Source organism: Podarcis raffonei, chromosome 5 (genome assembly GCF_027172205.1).
Source record: "Podarcis raffonei isolate rPodRaf1 chromosome 5, rPodRaf1.pri, whole genome shotgun sequence".
Lineage (NCBI taxonomy): Eukaryota > Metazoa > Chordata > Lepidosauria > Squamata > Lacertidae > Podarcis > Podarcis raffonei.
The window spans coordinates 38121231-38137765 of record NC_070606.1 but is presented as its reverse complement, the minus strand read 5'-3'; the positions used below and the strand labels follow the sequence as shown (position 1 = coordinate 38137765).

The following is a 16535-nucleotide window of genomic DNA, read 5'->3' as shown; positions in this document are numbered from 1 at the left end:
GGCGCTCATCTTGCTTTATTGGCCGAGGGAGCCGGCGTACAGCTTCCGGGTCATGTGGCCAGCATGACTAAGCCGCTTCTGGCAAACCAGAGCAGCGCACGGAAATGCCGTTTACCTTCCCGCCGGAGCGGTACCTATTTATCTACTTGCACTTTGACGTGCTTTTGAACTGCTAGGTTGGCAGGAGCAGGGACCGAGCAACGGGAGCTCACACCGTCATGGGGATTCGAACCACCGACCTTCTGATCGGCAAGTCCTAGGCTCTGTGGTTTAACCCACAGCGCCACCTGCATCCCTATTATCAGATTAGTATAGAGCTTTCAGCGAGCATAGGAAAGCTACATGATTGTGATTTTTTAAAGAGGTGGAGAATGTACAAATAAATTTGCATATGCTGCTTAAGGGGGGGGGAAGGGAGGGGCAGCCAGTCTGATCATAAAGGAAGGTAAAGAATTATTTAGCATACAAGTACAGGAAACTGCCTTATACCAAGCTACAGTATTTGTCCATCTAGTCCACCATGGGTAGCTTAAATATGCAACAGTTCTCCACAGTTTTAGGCCAAGGTCTTCCACGTGATCTTAGAAAAACAAACTGGAGATGGCAGAAACTGAACTTGGAACTTAATGAATGCAGTCATTTGCTGTATCCATAGTGCTATGTTCCCTCTTCAAATCACTATTTATGGCCAAAAATGCCAATGTTCAATTTGTTGGCATTTATGGTTATAGAACCTGCCTTACTCCTACAGCTGCTTTCACCAGTTAGAGCTGAAGGCTGGATTATTAATGTCTCATTGTCTGAGTAAGACAAAAACTTCCTGTTTCATTGTAATAACACCCATCTATATCTCAGAGTTAGGAACAAATACCATTTCAGATGCAGTAACACTTTCACTGAGGAAATGTTTATGCAGTTAGTAGCATTTTTCACTGGGGTCACATTAATGCTGATTTCTCAGTGCATAATAATCCTCAGTAAAAGATAGGCTTTACCCTCGATTATGACACTAAAACTGCAATCCCATGCACACTTACACTGGAGTACACTGAACTCAGTGTGACCGACATCTCAGTAAATTTGGAAAGGGTTGGCTTATTGATATTGCAGTGCATGTTTGACATTAAAGCCAAACAATATTTGTACACCTGAAGCCTGACATGATATGTCCATTTAACTTAACCACAGGAAGGAGTGTAAAATCTTTGGCTTGTTGTCTATCATACCTCATAAGAACTTGGAAGCTTTAATTTTAAACTTAGAAACTTCTTGATAGTCCCTACAGTAACTCGCGTAGAACACCGGATGAATTTCTTCATCAGTCCCTAAAGGAAAGAAGACAAAAAAATGCAAATTCGAATACACATTTCAGTCTTTGTTGGGTTCCAAAATAAAACCCAATGAAAAACAGACAAACCTGCTTGATCATTCATAGGATGAGAAAGTACTACAGCTAAGTGGTAGAACACATTTAGAATTTGGAAGCCTTAGTTTAGCTTCAACTTTCAGTGACAACACAAATGCTACTCTACTTAGCATTTTTGTTATAGCAGTGTTGTTTTAGGGCAGCATGCCAGCTGTTATAAAGGTATGCTCACAGGTGTAACAGAACTTTTATACATAGAACACTTTCCTTGTGAGATACAATTGGCACCCACTCTTTTAACCTTTCAACAGCAGCTGAAAACCTGGTTATTTGCCCAGGCTCTTAGTGGACTTCATTGTTAGTACTGATGTTTATTTTAGTTGGCAGGTTTTAACTACTCTATTTTTAGTACTTGTATAATGTGTCTCAATTTGTTTTAATTTGCAGTTAAATGGAATGGCATTTGCAATGAAGGGCAGGTAAGAAAGGTTTTAAATAAAACACTGACATTTGAAGACCAAACAACACATCTGCCTATATTTTCGACTGCCGCTATATGGGAAAGTAGCAGGCTGATTTCAAGTGGAGAAGTGGCAATAGGCAACAGGGTGCTGAAACTTCCCCTTGCTGTTTTATGAGTCTAACAAGACTCAGTGACTGAAAATGCGCCCATGGGGGTGGGGAGGGCAACCTGGGCACAGGTGTTCCAAAGCAAAAGCAGGGGAAGGGTTCAGCCTTCCTATAGTTTTGAAAAAGAATATTATAGGTTTGTGGGTCAGTCTGGATGATACCCTGGGTCCCTCCAAGCCTGTGCTCCTGTATCAAGGAGGCTTTAAATCTACTAGAAAAGGTAGCTGAACTGGCCAGAGCAGTTCTTTTGTCAAGGTCACTGTCCCTGGCACCTTAAAGAATGATCTCTGTTGCCATAGAGACAAATGGATGGGCTCCCCCCCCCCACCTCACCTGGCTGGATGCCTTGCCATCCTAGGATGGAGAAGAATAGGCCAAGGATGTGATGCTGATGCTGGAAGCTGGAGACACAGAAGCATATTTGCTCTGTGCTGGACTCAGAGTGGGGACTTGGAGCTTCCCTGGCTTTGGGCGTCCCTTGGGGAAGCAAGATCTGTTTGGGTGTTAACTATGTATTCTAAAGACAGCACAGTCTCTACTGACCTTCATCCCAAGGAAAGTGAACCCTGGGTAAATGCAGGCACCCTTGGCACCTCTCACTGCTCATGAAATAGAGGTTGCACACAACGATAACAGTTGCAGAAAATTAGAATCTTCAACTGTCAACAAACCTATGTTGTTTACAGCATGAAGATAAAAAGGGTTCATATACTGCTCGAGTTATTTAAGAAACAAAAATATTATCAAAACTCACTTTTACTACATTATCCCCGGACTGCCCATTGTTACGTAAACAATCCAGACAAATAGCAATCTGTGGGTCACTCCTGTGATAGTCTTTATCATCTTGATTTTCATCTCCATCTTCATCATCTTTGGGATCTTCAGATTTTGGATTTTCTTCTGCATAAATAAAATGAAATAAAACATATGATTTACACATATTCCACAACCTTCAAACAAACAGACTAAGAATGAAATCCACAGCATGCTTACTAAGCAGTAAGTTGTACTGAAACCAGTGAGGCATAACTCAGTGCAGTGGTGCTGAGTGTTCCTTCTTTGTGTGGAGGCAGTTGCACATGCAGTCACGAATAGGTCTATTTTATCTATTCTGCTGTTCAATATCTTCACAAGACTGCTTTGGGAGGTTTTTTGGGTTTGGGAGGGAGGTGCCATCAGTATGCTGATGACAATAACACCCAATTCTATTTCTCTTTTTTCAAATAGCAGATTACAGATTTTGAAAAAAAAAAAGCCCAAATCCTTTCCTTATGTATGCCCATGTGAAACATTTCAGATGCACAAGAATGCTCCTAGGAGGTATAACTGGATAAAAAACATTAGAAACAGCATAACATATATTCTCTATATGCACAGCTATGTAGACAACCAACTGTAGAAGCTAAGCATTTTACCGTATGATGTGTATAAATAAGCCATGTAACTAATAGCTGCAAGAGTTAACTCCAAGGGAAAAAGCAACAGCTGAACATACAGGTATAGTTTTGCGAGCACTGACTCATGCAGCTTTTGACGTCTGAAATTAAAATACACTGGATCTTATCAAAATGTTACTTTTAAAAAATCAAGGATGTAATTACCATCTCCATTTTCTTGAGGTTTGTTTTTCTTCCAGAATTCAGTCTCACGGTATAGTTCCTCTAGTTCACAACAAAAAAAGGAGCATGATATTTCAGTTCAGTTATGCTGGACTATCAACAGGATTGCAAAGAAAAGAAAGCAAGCAACCAAATGAAGAGGGGGAAACTTACGTTCTCGAAGTCCTGGGACCAACTTAAATATAATTTCCTCTAATGTGTTATCCAGCCTGAAGAGAGATAAACAGAAAGAAAACAAGTCTTCTGACGTCTTTAAAAAAGTTATCTTTTTTTTTTTTTAGCTAGCTGATAACAAATTTTATGAGCATGCATTGTAGAACTTGAAAGGAAACGAGGAAGAAAACCTTCAGAACACTGTGTTTGGCAGCAATTATTTAAGCCACAAATTTCCCAAACAACTATACTGAGATATTTAAACACTGTCTGTGATCCCAAAGTACCTTCCTACAGAGAAGACTAGCCACAGAATGCCTGGCCTTGCCTCCTTCTAATCAACCTCTGCTGGAAGTTCTACCACTAGTTGCAATTGTATTGAGAATGTATGGAGCCAAAAAATATTGACAGACAAATAGAAAAGAATGTAGGGGGAATAGAGTACCATTTTTTTCTTTGTCCACTAAATGTATCAAAATCTTTTCTCTGGTATGTGTGTGTATATCGGGGGGAGGCATCTAGATATTCCAGTTTTCAGAAGAAAGATCTCCAGAGAAGAAAAGTATAAAAATCCTCTATGTCCTCAGAGAGAGAAGCCGCTATAACAGTAATTTGTGCAAAGCAAAAACTACACACAACAGTAAAATGTGTAGTTTGGCCCATTGTCCCATAATGCTAAAGGGACTTTATTTGCCCCTTTAAAATTTGTCTGCTAACTTGCCCTAAAAATAACATGGTCACAGTCCTGTAATTTAGGTTTAGGCTGTTCAGCCTCCCCGCCTAACAGCTGATGTATTTGGTAGCACAGCAGCCGTCGCCAGTTTCCCCACGTCCCCCAGTACTTTTGATCTGGGTTGGAGAGAGAGTGGCAGAAAGGGCATTTAAAGGGTGTTTAGAAGGTGCTCCCCACTTATGTGATTTTCACTTGTGTGCATGGGGTGCCGGAATGTAACCCCTGCGTAAGTCGGGAATTAAAGGGATGCAGGGTCATATGAGAAACTTCAGGACTGGTCCCTGTGAGCAGCTAATTGATCTAATGGACAGACTTTCCCCTCAAACAAATCAGATTGCAAAACTTCTGGAAAAAGATAATCCATAAAAATCTACTGAATCTCCTGTCCAATTACCAGTACAGAGCCAATAGACCAGTTTTGTCCTAAGCCAAACCACAGAGAGACAAGTTGCATTAACTGCCATTGATTGTTATGAACTGGATAGTATTCATGCTCAGTTACTAATATTATATATATTTTATTACAGTTTTGATGTACTTGTGCTGAAATGGGATTTCTAATAAACATTAAAAGTGAAGGTAGTCATGAAATATAACAAAATGAGGACACACATCAGATATTTCACCTATACTGTCTGTGAGCACAGTTTTGCAACTGTACTAACAGATGAGCACAGAACAATTTCAATGCTGGTTCAAGCCATTAGTTCTGCCTCACCTGCTTCCTTCTCTGCTGTTGCCACCACCTCATGCAACTGAAAAGAAATAAAAATAATTCCCTGCAACTGAGTGCCTGAGGTGAAAGCATCTCAGATACAGTGGCTTCAGAAGAAACTTGTGCAACAGATTATAAGGGAATTGAAATCATTCAGAAGAGGCTCCCTGTAGGTAGCTATTCATGACCCAAGTCATTCACTTTCTCCTGCCAGAGAAGAAGTGGAGGTAGCAGCAGTACTGACCAAGGGAGAAGGCTGTTGGTGTGATCCAGCATATATGTCTTTTTCCACAGTTTCTTACTACTCTACATACAGTAATGCTACCTTGCAACTTAGCATAAGAATAGTTCTGGAAATCTGGGCTTCCTGTTCTTTAGCAACAGAAGATAGTTCTGTGCATCTCTTTAACAATCTGTAAAATCTAGGACATGGATCCTGTTGCAGTTAAACTGTGTTGCAACTCAACCATTGAAACCAACAAAACACATTATATATCCACCTTCCAGTATGACCACTTGGTTTGGGGAGGTTTTTTCTTTTTCTTTTTACATCTTAACCTCTTCTCCCAGTATAGAAGTATCCCCTAATAGTCATATTTGAAAAGTAAGATAAATTGCTCATCACATTTTTGCCTCCTTAACAATGCAAAGATTCTGGTTTGCAGAGCTCAGTTGGGGAAGAAAGAAGGTGAAAAACCCTGCAGATTCAGCAAAAGAAAAAGGGAGCAAAGAAGCAGAAACAGCCATGATCTCCTGGCATTATTTTCCCAAGGATATTTCCCTACTTGCTTCCCCATTACAAACAGGCACCTCATTTTCTTCCAAGCCCATGATTACGTAGTCTGATCCCCCTACATGTTAGTTTTCTGTATGCTCTCCTACCCTAACCCTAATCTCAAGGACATTTAAGGTTCTTGCAATTTTTTTTGTTTAAAAGGCCATTTGTGTGCACCAGTTAGTTGTTGTTTTTTTAAGAAAGAAACTGAACTGATATGTCATTGCACTGCACTGCAAAAAAGACAATTATTCTGCACTGCAAGGAGCAGAGGAGCGGGCAGGCAGGTAAGGTAAAAAGACATGATTGCACACACTATTATCATGGGATTGCATCCTGGTCCATCTGAAAGCTTGGAGCATTACTGCCACTGAGCATAGATGCAATAATGAGTTGTATGGACCAATGGTCACACTCAGTATGGCAGCTTTCTATATTTCTGTAGGTAGCAAGTCATGGCAAAAGGCAATTTAAGACAAACTCTCTCCACTGAAATAATTTGTATTTAATATCCTCTTACCGTAACATTTCTAATGGATTGGTCTCATGAACTTGATTGCCACATCTGGGACAGTCATTGCTTTCTTCGAAGTGCTGCACAATACAACTCTTACAAACTACAAAATCAAGTAAGAAATAGGTATTAGACAAAAATGTAAATTGGATGATTTCTGAATGCTATCATTTAAAAGAGCATGCCCACACCTATCCCAAGTACACCCCAAGTTCCTTCCTGCCTTCTTCATATAGTGTTGGGATTTTCTTTCCAGCACACCTGGTAAAATCTGCTGACTTCTCTAAACTGATTTGCATGTGCCAAGCTACTCTCCAAATTCAAATCAGAGAAGCCAGGAGCTCCATGTGCACAGAGCATGCAAGGAGATTCAGAGAGGCTGCAGAGCTCTCTTTTAATGTAATCTGAAGTGATTCTTTTCAAAATAACTTAAAAATTTAAAGCCAGGACAGGGAACTGAGACTCCCCAGATGTTGTTGAACTACAGCTCCCACCATCGCAGGCCATTGGCCACAGTCCCAACATCTGGAGGGCCACAGGTTACCCACCACTGATTTAAAGTAACAATCAAGATTTATCATACCAATTTAGGGAAAAGACAAAGCAAAGCTTCTGGATTTGGGGAAGAGACAGATTTATGTTGCACGTGTGCCTGCATTATTTATTTAAATATTTTAATTCAGCATTTTTTCTTCCATCAAGGCAGCCAACAGCAACATTAAGGAAAACCCCCCACAGTATCTGAACTTCTGTGTCCCTTCAGTGGATACCACCAGGTGTAAAGGGGAGAAATAAGTCTCCAAATACTTGCAGTAGACATGTACAGGGAAGTTGCCATTGGCTTTAACTTCCAGGTACATGTCCACCATGGCCCAATTTGGACATCATGCTAAACCATGGTTTAGTGTGATGTTCACAAGCTGAAATAAGCCCTGGACTTCTCCCATGTACCTGGGAGTAGAACTCTGCTAATGTTTACTTTCAGTTTCTTCTAATCTTAGTTTATAGTCACCTGTGAACTAGATATTGTGAGTTATAACAAACAAATTTCCAACAAGCCCACTTCAAAGCATGGCTTCCAAAGCCTTTTTTCCCTTTTAACTGATCAGTCAGCTATAATCACGAGTCTTGGTTTGCAAACAACAATAGACAGAGATCAGGGGGAAACTGAAAATAAATGTGTTTGGTCATTTTCCCACCCATACTGGATGGGAGAACATGAGGCTTGCTCATGTTAGTTCTGCATGTGATGCTAAACTAGATATGTGGAACCTGTGTCAGTCTACATGTTAATTCTCCCTTCATTCCTGACCATTAGCCGTTCTGGGCAGGGCTGATAGGACTTTGAATCCAACATGTGGACTACAGATTATCCACCACTGATTCAGCATGACATATAAATGTGGTGCATGTACATTTATATATACACAAACCCCTTTAATATTTATTACACTTATCCATCACTCTTTCTCCAAGGAGCTCAGAGAGGCTAACATATGATTCCCAAACAGTTTTCCATCCAGGCTTCTATAGGATTAGAACTGTTTAGCTTTAACAGTAGAAGTGAATGATGCACCTGCAGAACATTTTATTTACACTTTTTTTTACTGTGACAAACACTGGTATACATGTGGCAAAATGACCTAGAATGTAAATCAAGACACTACTTAATTCTTTCTGAGTGGAGGCCTCATTCATAAATGCAAGAATGAAAAGTTTATGGGTGCTACCTATCAATTTGTAGGACCATTAGGACCATTTTATTAAAACTACCCATCAAGGGAATTTAAACCTTGTACAGGATTGGCCTGTCAGTCCCACTTCATGACATTTTTGTCTTTAGCAAAAACTTCAGCAGTTTCATGGCTTGTCAAAATATAACTACTGAACAAAGTTCTTTAAAACACCTTTTTTTTTTTTTGCTTCTTTTAAGTTGAAGGCACAGGTAGATCTAAGAAAAAATATAGAATCCAAACTATGTCAACCTCCAAAAAGAACACAGTACCCTGGTATTCTGTGACACTTTTGTTACAGGCATAGCTCAACTATTTAAACTTCCTTCAACTCTTTGAAATTTCTGGTATTAAGGAATAACTGTGATATATTCTGTAAGTGATACTATTTGAATATTTGAAGTGAATGCTATAGATACTATAATGGTGTATATTATGCAATAGTATAATGATGCATAAACGTTTATGTCTTGGTTTTAAAATTATGTTGTGTAGTGGCTGGAGTGTGGGACTAGGATCAGTGATATCCAGGTTCAAAACCCCACTCAGCCATGAAACACTGAGTGACCTTAGCCCAGTCACTATCTCACAGTCTACCTCACAGAGTTGTTGTGTGAGGATAAAATGGAGAACCATGCTGGTTGCCTTGAGCTCCTTGGGGGAAAGGCAGGGCATAAATGTAGTAAATAAGATAAAATAAATAATTGGAGCAAATACTATTTTGTTCCAAAGATAGATGCCTCACATAATCCTACTTACAAGTATGGAGGCACTCAGTTACTGTCGTTGGTTTGATAAGATATCCTTTACAGATACAACAGGTGATATGGGGATTGAAATCTTTCACAAAGTGCTTCCTCTGGGTAGCCATTCGTGGCACAGGCTGCGGCGATAAAATGGTTTGGACCCGATCCGTGAATCTGGAAGGCGAAGGTGGCAGGATCACAGGAGCCGGTGAGCTGCCCTGCGCAGCTGGACTTCTCCAGGCATTTGATCAAAATCCAAGGGTCCTCAGGGGGTCACGATTCCTAACCTCTGCTTCTTTTTGGAGTTAGACATCTTTGAGCCCTGTAGCACACACAAAAACGAAAATAAAACCCAGGAAATGAAAGTCTGACAACAGAGATGATCCCGCAGCCACACCGCAAACACAAAAGATGTTTGAACTGGCCCGAGGAAGGAAGAAATGCCTGCAACATTTGAATGCTCGTTGAAGTTAGTAAGGAAAAGCAGGAGGTAGGGAGCACCTAAGAGCTTGTGATAAGAACTCAGAGGTACAAGAGAAACCTCGAAGCTGGCAGCAGGCTTGTCTCTCCCCTGAGAAGCTGAGGGAGGGGGCTGCTCAGTTGAAGGTGGAAACATGTTCCTTCCAACAGTCAAGCCCCTTCCATAAACGGGGTTAGCAGGCGAGTTTGTTTCTTCCTTAGTTATTTTAAAAAGCTATTTACTCTCTCTCTCCCCACCCCACCCCCGCAATTTATGGTCTCACAGCTTGGTCCCGGTCTCAGGGCTGCCCCTCGGACTCCCCCTCTCTTTTAAGGCACCCGACGCCCCGCAGGCGCTCCCCGCTCCGCCCTGCGCGCCTCTCCTCTTCAGTTTCTCCTACCTGGCGCTACCCCCGGCCCGCTCGCCTGCCGGCGAAAGAGAAAGGGAAAGAGCAGGCGCGCCCGGCCTGCGTCTGACTGAGGCCGACGGGACGGCCCCAAAGCGAGCCTTCCTCCGTCGCCTGGGCCACGCCGTCGCTGCGCGCGCACGACGTCCTCTCAACCAGGGCTCACCTGGCCGCCTCCTTCAGCCCTGAAGCAGAAACGGAGCGCGCCTGAGCACGTGCAGAGTGCTTTTCCTTCCGCGCTGACCAAGAACCACTTGAACCGCAGCGCGTGCGCGGTTGCAGGGATCTGGCTAGGGCGCAGACAGCCGGTCGCCCAAGCCCGGCTTCCTTTGGCTCAGAAGCCCGGAGGCAAAAACACAACACTTGCATTGTCAGCAAGACTGCTCAACACCGGTCTTCATAGAAGCCAACTCCTAGGGGCCGGGTTCCTTCGACCCCCTTAAAATATTTGTGGGCGTTGTACCCCCAAAGTTGATGGGCATTGCCATTCAAATGTGGGGTGTGTGCAGAACAGGGCTTAACTGCCCCCCCCATATTTTGCTCAAGTTGGCATCCCTGCCAGTCTTCATTTGATTGGTATGAGGCAGGCGTGTGTTTAGGTCAGAGATCAGGTTTGCAGATAGCCTTGAACCCTGGCATCTCTCCTTTGCTCTGCCTTTAGAAAAAGGCACAAGGTATTACTTTCCACTTAACCGCATCCAGCAACTGTTGACAGAAAAACACTCCCGTGAGCACCTGTAGAATGGAGCGAGGATGCTAGTGGCTTGGTAGGCGCTGCTGCTCTCAGATATGTGGGGCAGAGCCTAGAGATAGCTAGTGTTGTCGCCCCCCCCACCCAAAGTATTAGAGAAAGAGTCCCCTTTCATTCTAGATGACATTGCTATACTCTTCAACTGCACCTGTCTGAACAAGAGTCCAAGTAGCACAAACTAGAAGTTGCCATCTCCACACTGTAACAAATCACACTTCACTGGCTTTTCCCTCCAGGCAAAGCACCTTCTGAAGGGCATCCCTTGCAGTAGAGAAGCACCCCTTTCCCTGCCAAATTATTCAAGAAGGTGAATACTGGGGAGGACAGCAACTTCCCTCCTCACTCCCAAGAGAGAATGAATGGGCTTTTTGTGGCAATAAAATATGAATGTTTTTAAAATTCTGTAGAAATGGCTGCTCCGCTTGCCGTTAAAAAGTGAAGCATTTCGCCACAAGCTTGAAACAAATACACCTATTTTCCTTCATTAAATCTTACAGTTAAATATTACAGCGGAGTTGTGTCTATGTATAATTAAATAATCCATACCAGATCACTACTGTTGTTGCCCTGTTCAGTTTTGAACTTGCCAACCTAAAATAAAAGCTTCCCAAACAAGGAACTCTTTTGGGATATCCATACATTTTAAAAATCATAATAGCCTGAAGTACTGAATTCAATCTTTTCTTGATCATTTAAGTTTATTTTAAATAGCTGCATATATATAATGCTGAAGTATAATCCCTAAATTCCTTTACCCCCCCCCAATTACTTCTACCTGCATTCACCTTCCTTTCCTCTACTGCCTTCATTACATCTGTTTGTAGACTGCAAGCCCTACTGAGGCAGAGCTTGATTGGTCCACTTATTTTTTAAGGAGAATATGCATGGAGACACTTTGGCCCATGTAATAACTGCACAACATACTCTAATACATTCTCTATTTAAATAATGGGAATGTACACAAGGAACTACTACATGTTTGATTCAGCAGTGATATTTAAGCAGGCTAATTATTGGAGACCTACTTGTCCCTTGGCTGTGAATTACTATTTCGGTACTAAGTACACATTTGTTACATATGGTGACAGGATACTGTGCTCATTATGGTATAATTTGGGGACAGAACAGTACATAAATGTAGCTGATATGTAAACATACCTGATGCTATGTTCTAAACCTTAATATATTTAAAGAAAAAATACAATTGTTTTCAGTGTGGTTTCTGATTGTGTAAAATTGGTTGTTCGAGTAAAGCCACAACAGACAGACAGACAGCAGTAACAATGCGTCTGGCTGAAATCATGCAGATGTGTTGTCTCTACCAAAATTAGCCAGCTGTATGACTGCATCAAAAACTTCCCTTTTCAGGAAATTTGTCATCTAAGGGTAATGGAAGAACTGCATCTCCAGCTGCATTGCTGCCAATAAACCTCCATTCCCCTTTTTTAAAATAAAAAAAACCACAACTCCATATTAGTCAGGCAATTTGACAATTAATTAGCCACCTTTCTACAGTTCACATAAAACATAAAAATAATATAAAACCAGCACCACGAAACAATAAACAAAACAAAAACAAAAAAACCAGAAGCAGCAACAGGAAAGTTGCAAAAACCGTCAACACTGTGACTCTCAATTGATGGTGGAAGAAAACCCCAAGATCAGCTATGGTGTATTATGTTAGTTATAAAAACTGAAAAGTAGCTTCACCTGCAGACCATTTCCAGCTTTTTTCGTAAGGCACATGTCCCTAAACTGCATGCATAGAGCAAGGAATATGAAAAGACTAAACCTATTGTACACTTCAGTTGTTTTATCACCCCGATACTTTTCGACCATAATACAGGTCTTTTTAAAATCTCATACAGGCTTGAAAGAGCTATACTTTAAAGAGAAAGTATATAATATAGAACTATCAGACAAAGATTTATAGAAGTAATAGAATAACACTTAAAAATTACGTCTCAAATAATGAAATATTTGTCCCATACAACTCAGATGCAATTTATTTAGCCTGGCTTCCCCTAACGTACAAGAGGATTATAGTGCTGGCTAAAGCAGAAATTTGCTTTCCCTTGAAATCAGTGGACCAGTGGATGCATTTAGGATTAGGGTGTGTACGTATAACTTTGATCATGACCTAAACATGTAGCATAAACACATACATATACACTATCCTGGTTATTGCTAAATGTCTGGTACACTGGTCCTACAGTATAAATTACATTAGAGATTAGCTCTAATAGTTGTTCTGTATTTGTTTTGCAGAGAAGACCACAAAACTGGTTTGATTACTAACTTTCACATATGTTATTGAGAATTATTGCTCTATCTATGCTATACTTATCTTGATCCCAAACTTTCATTGTCAGTTCTAATTTCTAACTCCATATATGCCTACCATTAAATGTCTCTGTTCTTGATACGTTTGATCCCATTAAAGGGACAAAAGTAAATCTAAACCATTGCCTTAAAAAAAAAATCTTTCAAACATGCTATCTACTGCAAATGTTTATACTAGTTAAAGGGCAGGATACTGGATTTTGACTGAATTTCATGGCAACTTGTCATGGCATGAAGGGAATTTGTATAGACAAGCAAGTTTATGTCTAGGATTGCAAATTAACTGAAGAAACCGTTTTTGACTTCTCATATAAGTTTTTATGTACATTGAAAAAGAAGCTTTTAGTTAATCATGTGGTTATTTTATTATTCATTTGGCAAATAATGCAACTTTAATTGATTGGCAAAACCCCCTCTGTGGGTTGTAACTGACTATTCAGATGTCAGTCCTAGAAGGTATTTGATAAATTATTTCAGAACAATGGTTGTGAAGCAAAACTTCATTTTTATTTTGTTGCATTCCTATGTTGCAAGACATGCCATCTTCAAAAATACATTTCCTTCTGTGTAAGTACTTTTTATAAGTAGCTATTAAATATTTTTTTTAAAAAAACCCTAATTTAAAAATAAATTAGAATTGGTATGCAATTCTAATTGTAGCAAAAGCTAGAATAAATTGGCACCTTAGTGTCATATGCTAAGTCGCAGCACAATCCTGTGCATGTTTACTCAGAAGTAAGGCACTGTGTACAATGAGAATTACTCATTGAAATGTGACTCTAGAGTTGCAGCCTTAATTAAACACTCAAGGAATAGCAGTAAAATTAGCACATTTTCACCCATCTACTGTATGCTTAAAATTAGTTCATTTGAGTTAATTGTCACATATAAATGCCTCCGGATTGTGAAAAGCCAACAATATAGTGCTTTCAGACAAAGAGTACTCAGACTGTGTGATAGCAAGCCTCCTTAAGTCTAGGGAAAATGGTAAAAAGCCCCTTTCAAAGCCACTCTGGCTAAATCTATTTTTAAATTAAAGTCTTATTGTGTTTGCTTTTAGATGCTTTTTGATGTTTTAAAACATTTTAAGTAGGTTTGTTCGCTTTTTAAATGTATTGCTCTATCACACGTGTGTTTGCTGCCCTAGGCTGCTTTGTGAGGAAGGGCAGGATATAAATTTAATAAATAAAGGGAACATAGGGCTTGCCCTATTCCCCTAAGACAGCATATAAAGGAATCTCTTGATTATTTTGTGTATTTTTTTAAATACCTGCATCTAAAGAGCTATTTTAAGCATATCTAATTATTTATTTTACTGTTCTAAGTGATGCCACCCCAATTTTACACCACAAGAATAGAACAGTAACCAATGTATCACTGCTTGTTTTCCTTTTCCAGGTTTACAGGAGCAAAGTTCATATACCCTTTGTACAGATTTGCGGAGGTTGTCATTACCTAGCTAGTTATACAAATTTGTCCATAATTTGTAGTGATCACAAATTGAGCACTATTGCTTCCAGAATCTCTTCTCCAGCTTATAACGTTAAATGAGATTCTGCACTGTCAGCATTCAACAGGCGCAGCATGCAAAAGCCAGCTGATTTGTTAGGTACACGCACTCAAGCTCTTTATCATTAATCCCTTACTCTCAATAAAACTCTTGATTGGTTGTCGAGAAAAAGCACAGGCAGCCACGTTAGTTTGTATGTTCCAAAATCTACAGTAATGCCAACCAGTGTCGTAAAATAAGCGAGCAGGCAGCTTAGCATGCTGGAGGTTAAGCAGACTTTGAAAGATGGATGGCCGTTTGTCCTGGGTGCTTTAGTTGTGATTCCTATATTGTAGGGGGTTGGAGAAAATGACTCTTGGGGGTCCCTTCCAATTCTGAGATTCTATAAAAACAGGAGAAGGGGTGGGGGAGAAGCTGGCATGATGGTAAAGAAAGCCATAGAGTCTACAGTGGTTTGAATGGCTTTCTTGGACAGCATAATCCTATACATGTTGATGCAGAGGTATGTCTCACAGTATTCAGTGGGCCTTATTATCCAATACTGTAAGTGTGTTTCGGACTGCGGCCAAAATAAACTATGTGTTGTTGTTTAGTCGTTTAGTCGTGTCCGACTCTTCGTGACCCCATGGACCAGAACATGCCAGGCACTCCTGTCTTCCACTGCCTGGGTGCTTTTATTTAAAATGCATCTCTGGGTTATTAGAACAGTAAAATAAACTATAACGCACCACAAAACAATATAACTAGGGTACTAACAAAAAGCAGCAGCTGACCGCTGCCTCTTCCTTCCCCAATGCCTACCTGTATGGTCCAAGAAGAAGAAGAGTTTGGATTTGATATCCCGCTTTATCACTACCCGAAGGAGTCTCAAAGCGGCTAACATTCTCCTTTCCCTTCCTCCCCCACAACAAACACTCTGTGAGGTGAGTGGGGCTGAGAGACTTCAAAGAAGTGTGACTGGCTCAAGGACACCCAGCAGCTGCATGTGGAGGAGCGGAGACGCGAACCCGGTTCCCCAGATTACGAATCTACCACTCTTAACCACTACCCCACACTGGCTCCAAGTCTTACAGTTTCAAAGGAAGTTCATTGAGGTAAGTGGTGACTGGTGCCTACTGGGTAGGGCAAAAGGTAAGGAGGCCAGAGACAATTATGGGCAGAGCCAGCTAATGTTAGCTTCGTCTTCCTCCTCCCTGCTGCATTTTAGAAAGGCAACACTTGAGACTGAGGAAGAAGCCGATAGCCAATGCCACCCTCTAGTCCAGGGGTAGGCAACCTAAGGCCCAGGGGGCGGATCCGGCCCAATCGCCTTCTCAATCTGGCCCACGGATGGTCCGGGAATCAACATGTTTTTACATGTAGAATGTGTCCTTTTATTTAAAATGCATCTCTGGGTTATTTGTGGGGCAAGGGAAGTCTCTCATCCCCCCCCCCCAAATATAGTCTGGCCCACCACATGGTCTGAGGGACGGTGGACTGGCCCACAGCTGAAAAAGGTTGCTGACCCCTGCTCTAGTCTGGCTGTAGGGAAGGAGGTAGACAGGTGGGGCTGGCTGAGAGAAGACTGCGTTTGGTGGGGCAGGGTCCGCTTCCTTGAATGGACCAGCCTCCCTTGCTAATGGTTGTGCATTCATTCTTCTTTGGTTTGTGCTTCTTTGGTTTTCGCACCTTTACTGTTTTCTAAAACCAGTCCTCAGGATTCCGGTCAACAGGGGGTGGGGGAAAGGAAGAGAAAGCACAGAAACAATGAAAGGTGTTGGGAGGTTGAAAAAGTGATTACTAAGAAAGAGGGGTGTTTTTGTGTGTGTGTGTTTTCAGATCCTTCCCAGTGCCCCTCCTGCCTGAATCAGGGATAAGCCATGAAAACAAGCTTCTGAAGGGAGCAAGTACTCAAAAAGAGGTGAAATGTCCTTCCTTTTTGCTCCCAAAACAAGGCCAAAGGACTGAGCGAGGTTTCTTCCAGATGGTAGGGGCTTGGGTGTGCATGTGCGCAGTATATGCTTTTCAGACAACCACAGTGATAGTGATGCAAGAATAAATAAAACTAATACTTCAGAACAAACATTGTTATGTAGGTA

At 41.2% G+C, this 16535-nt stretch overlaps 1 protein-coding gene and 1 long non-coding RNA gene across 6 annotated transcripts in view; one reads left to right on the top strand and one right to left on the bottom strand.

The window, feature by feature from the left end:
- Positions 1–16535, bottom strand: part of PCGF5 (polycomb group ring finger 5) — a 33576-nt gene that overhangs the window by 5928 nt on the left and 11113 nt on the right. For 2 of the 5 annotated variants that reach the window (XM_053388688.1, XM_053388689.1), the window contains exons 1-7: positions 9848–10020; positions 9001–9309; positions 6515–6611; positions 3772–3827; positions 3601–3660; positions 2751–2899; positions 1227–1325 (exon numbers count right to left, since the gene is read on the bottom strand). In XM_053388688.1, the coding sequence (XP_053244663.1) occupies positions 1227–1325; positions 2751–2899; positions 3601–3660; positions 3772–3827; positions 6515–6611; positions 9001–9112 (573 nt within the window). In that variant the 5' untranslated portion in view covers positions 9113–9309; positions 9848–10020. Of the gene's footprint in view, positions 1–1226; positions 1326–2750; positions 2900–3600; positions 3661–3771; positions 3828–6514; positions 6612–9000; positions 9310–9847; positions 10021–16535 lie in introns of those variants that run through there. The other 3 variants (XM_053388687.1, XM_053388686.1, XM_053388684.1) reach the window with 2 other exon arrangements.
- On the top strand, positions 15173–16519 carry LOC128414039 (uncharacterized). The gene is made up of 2 exons (XR_008330565.1): positions 15173–15551; positions 16276–16519. It is a non-coding gene; the product is annotated as an uncharacterized LOC128414039 (long non-coding RNA).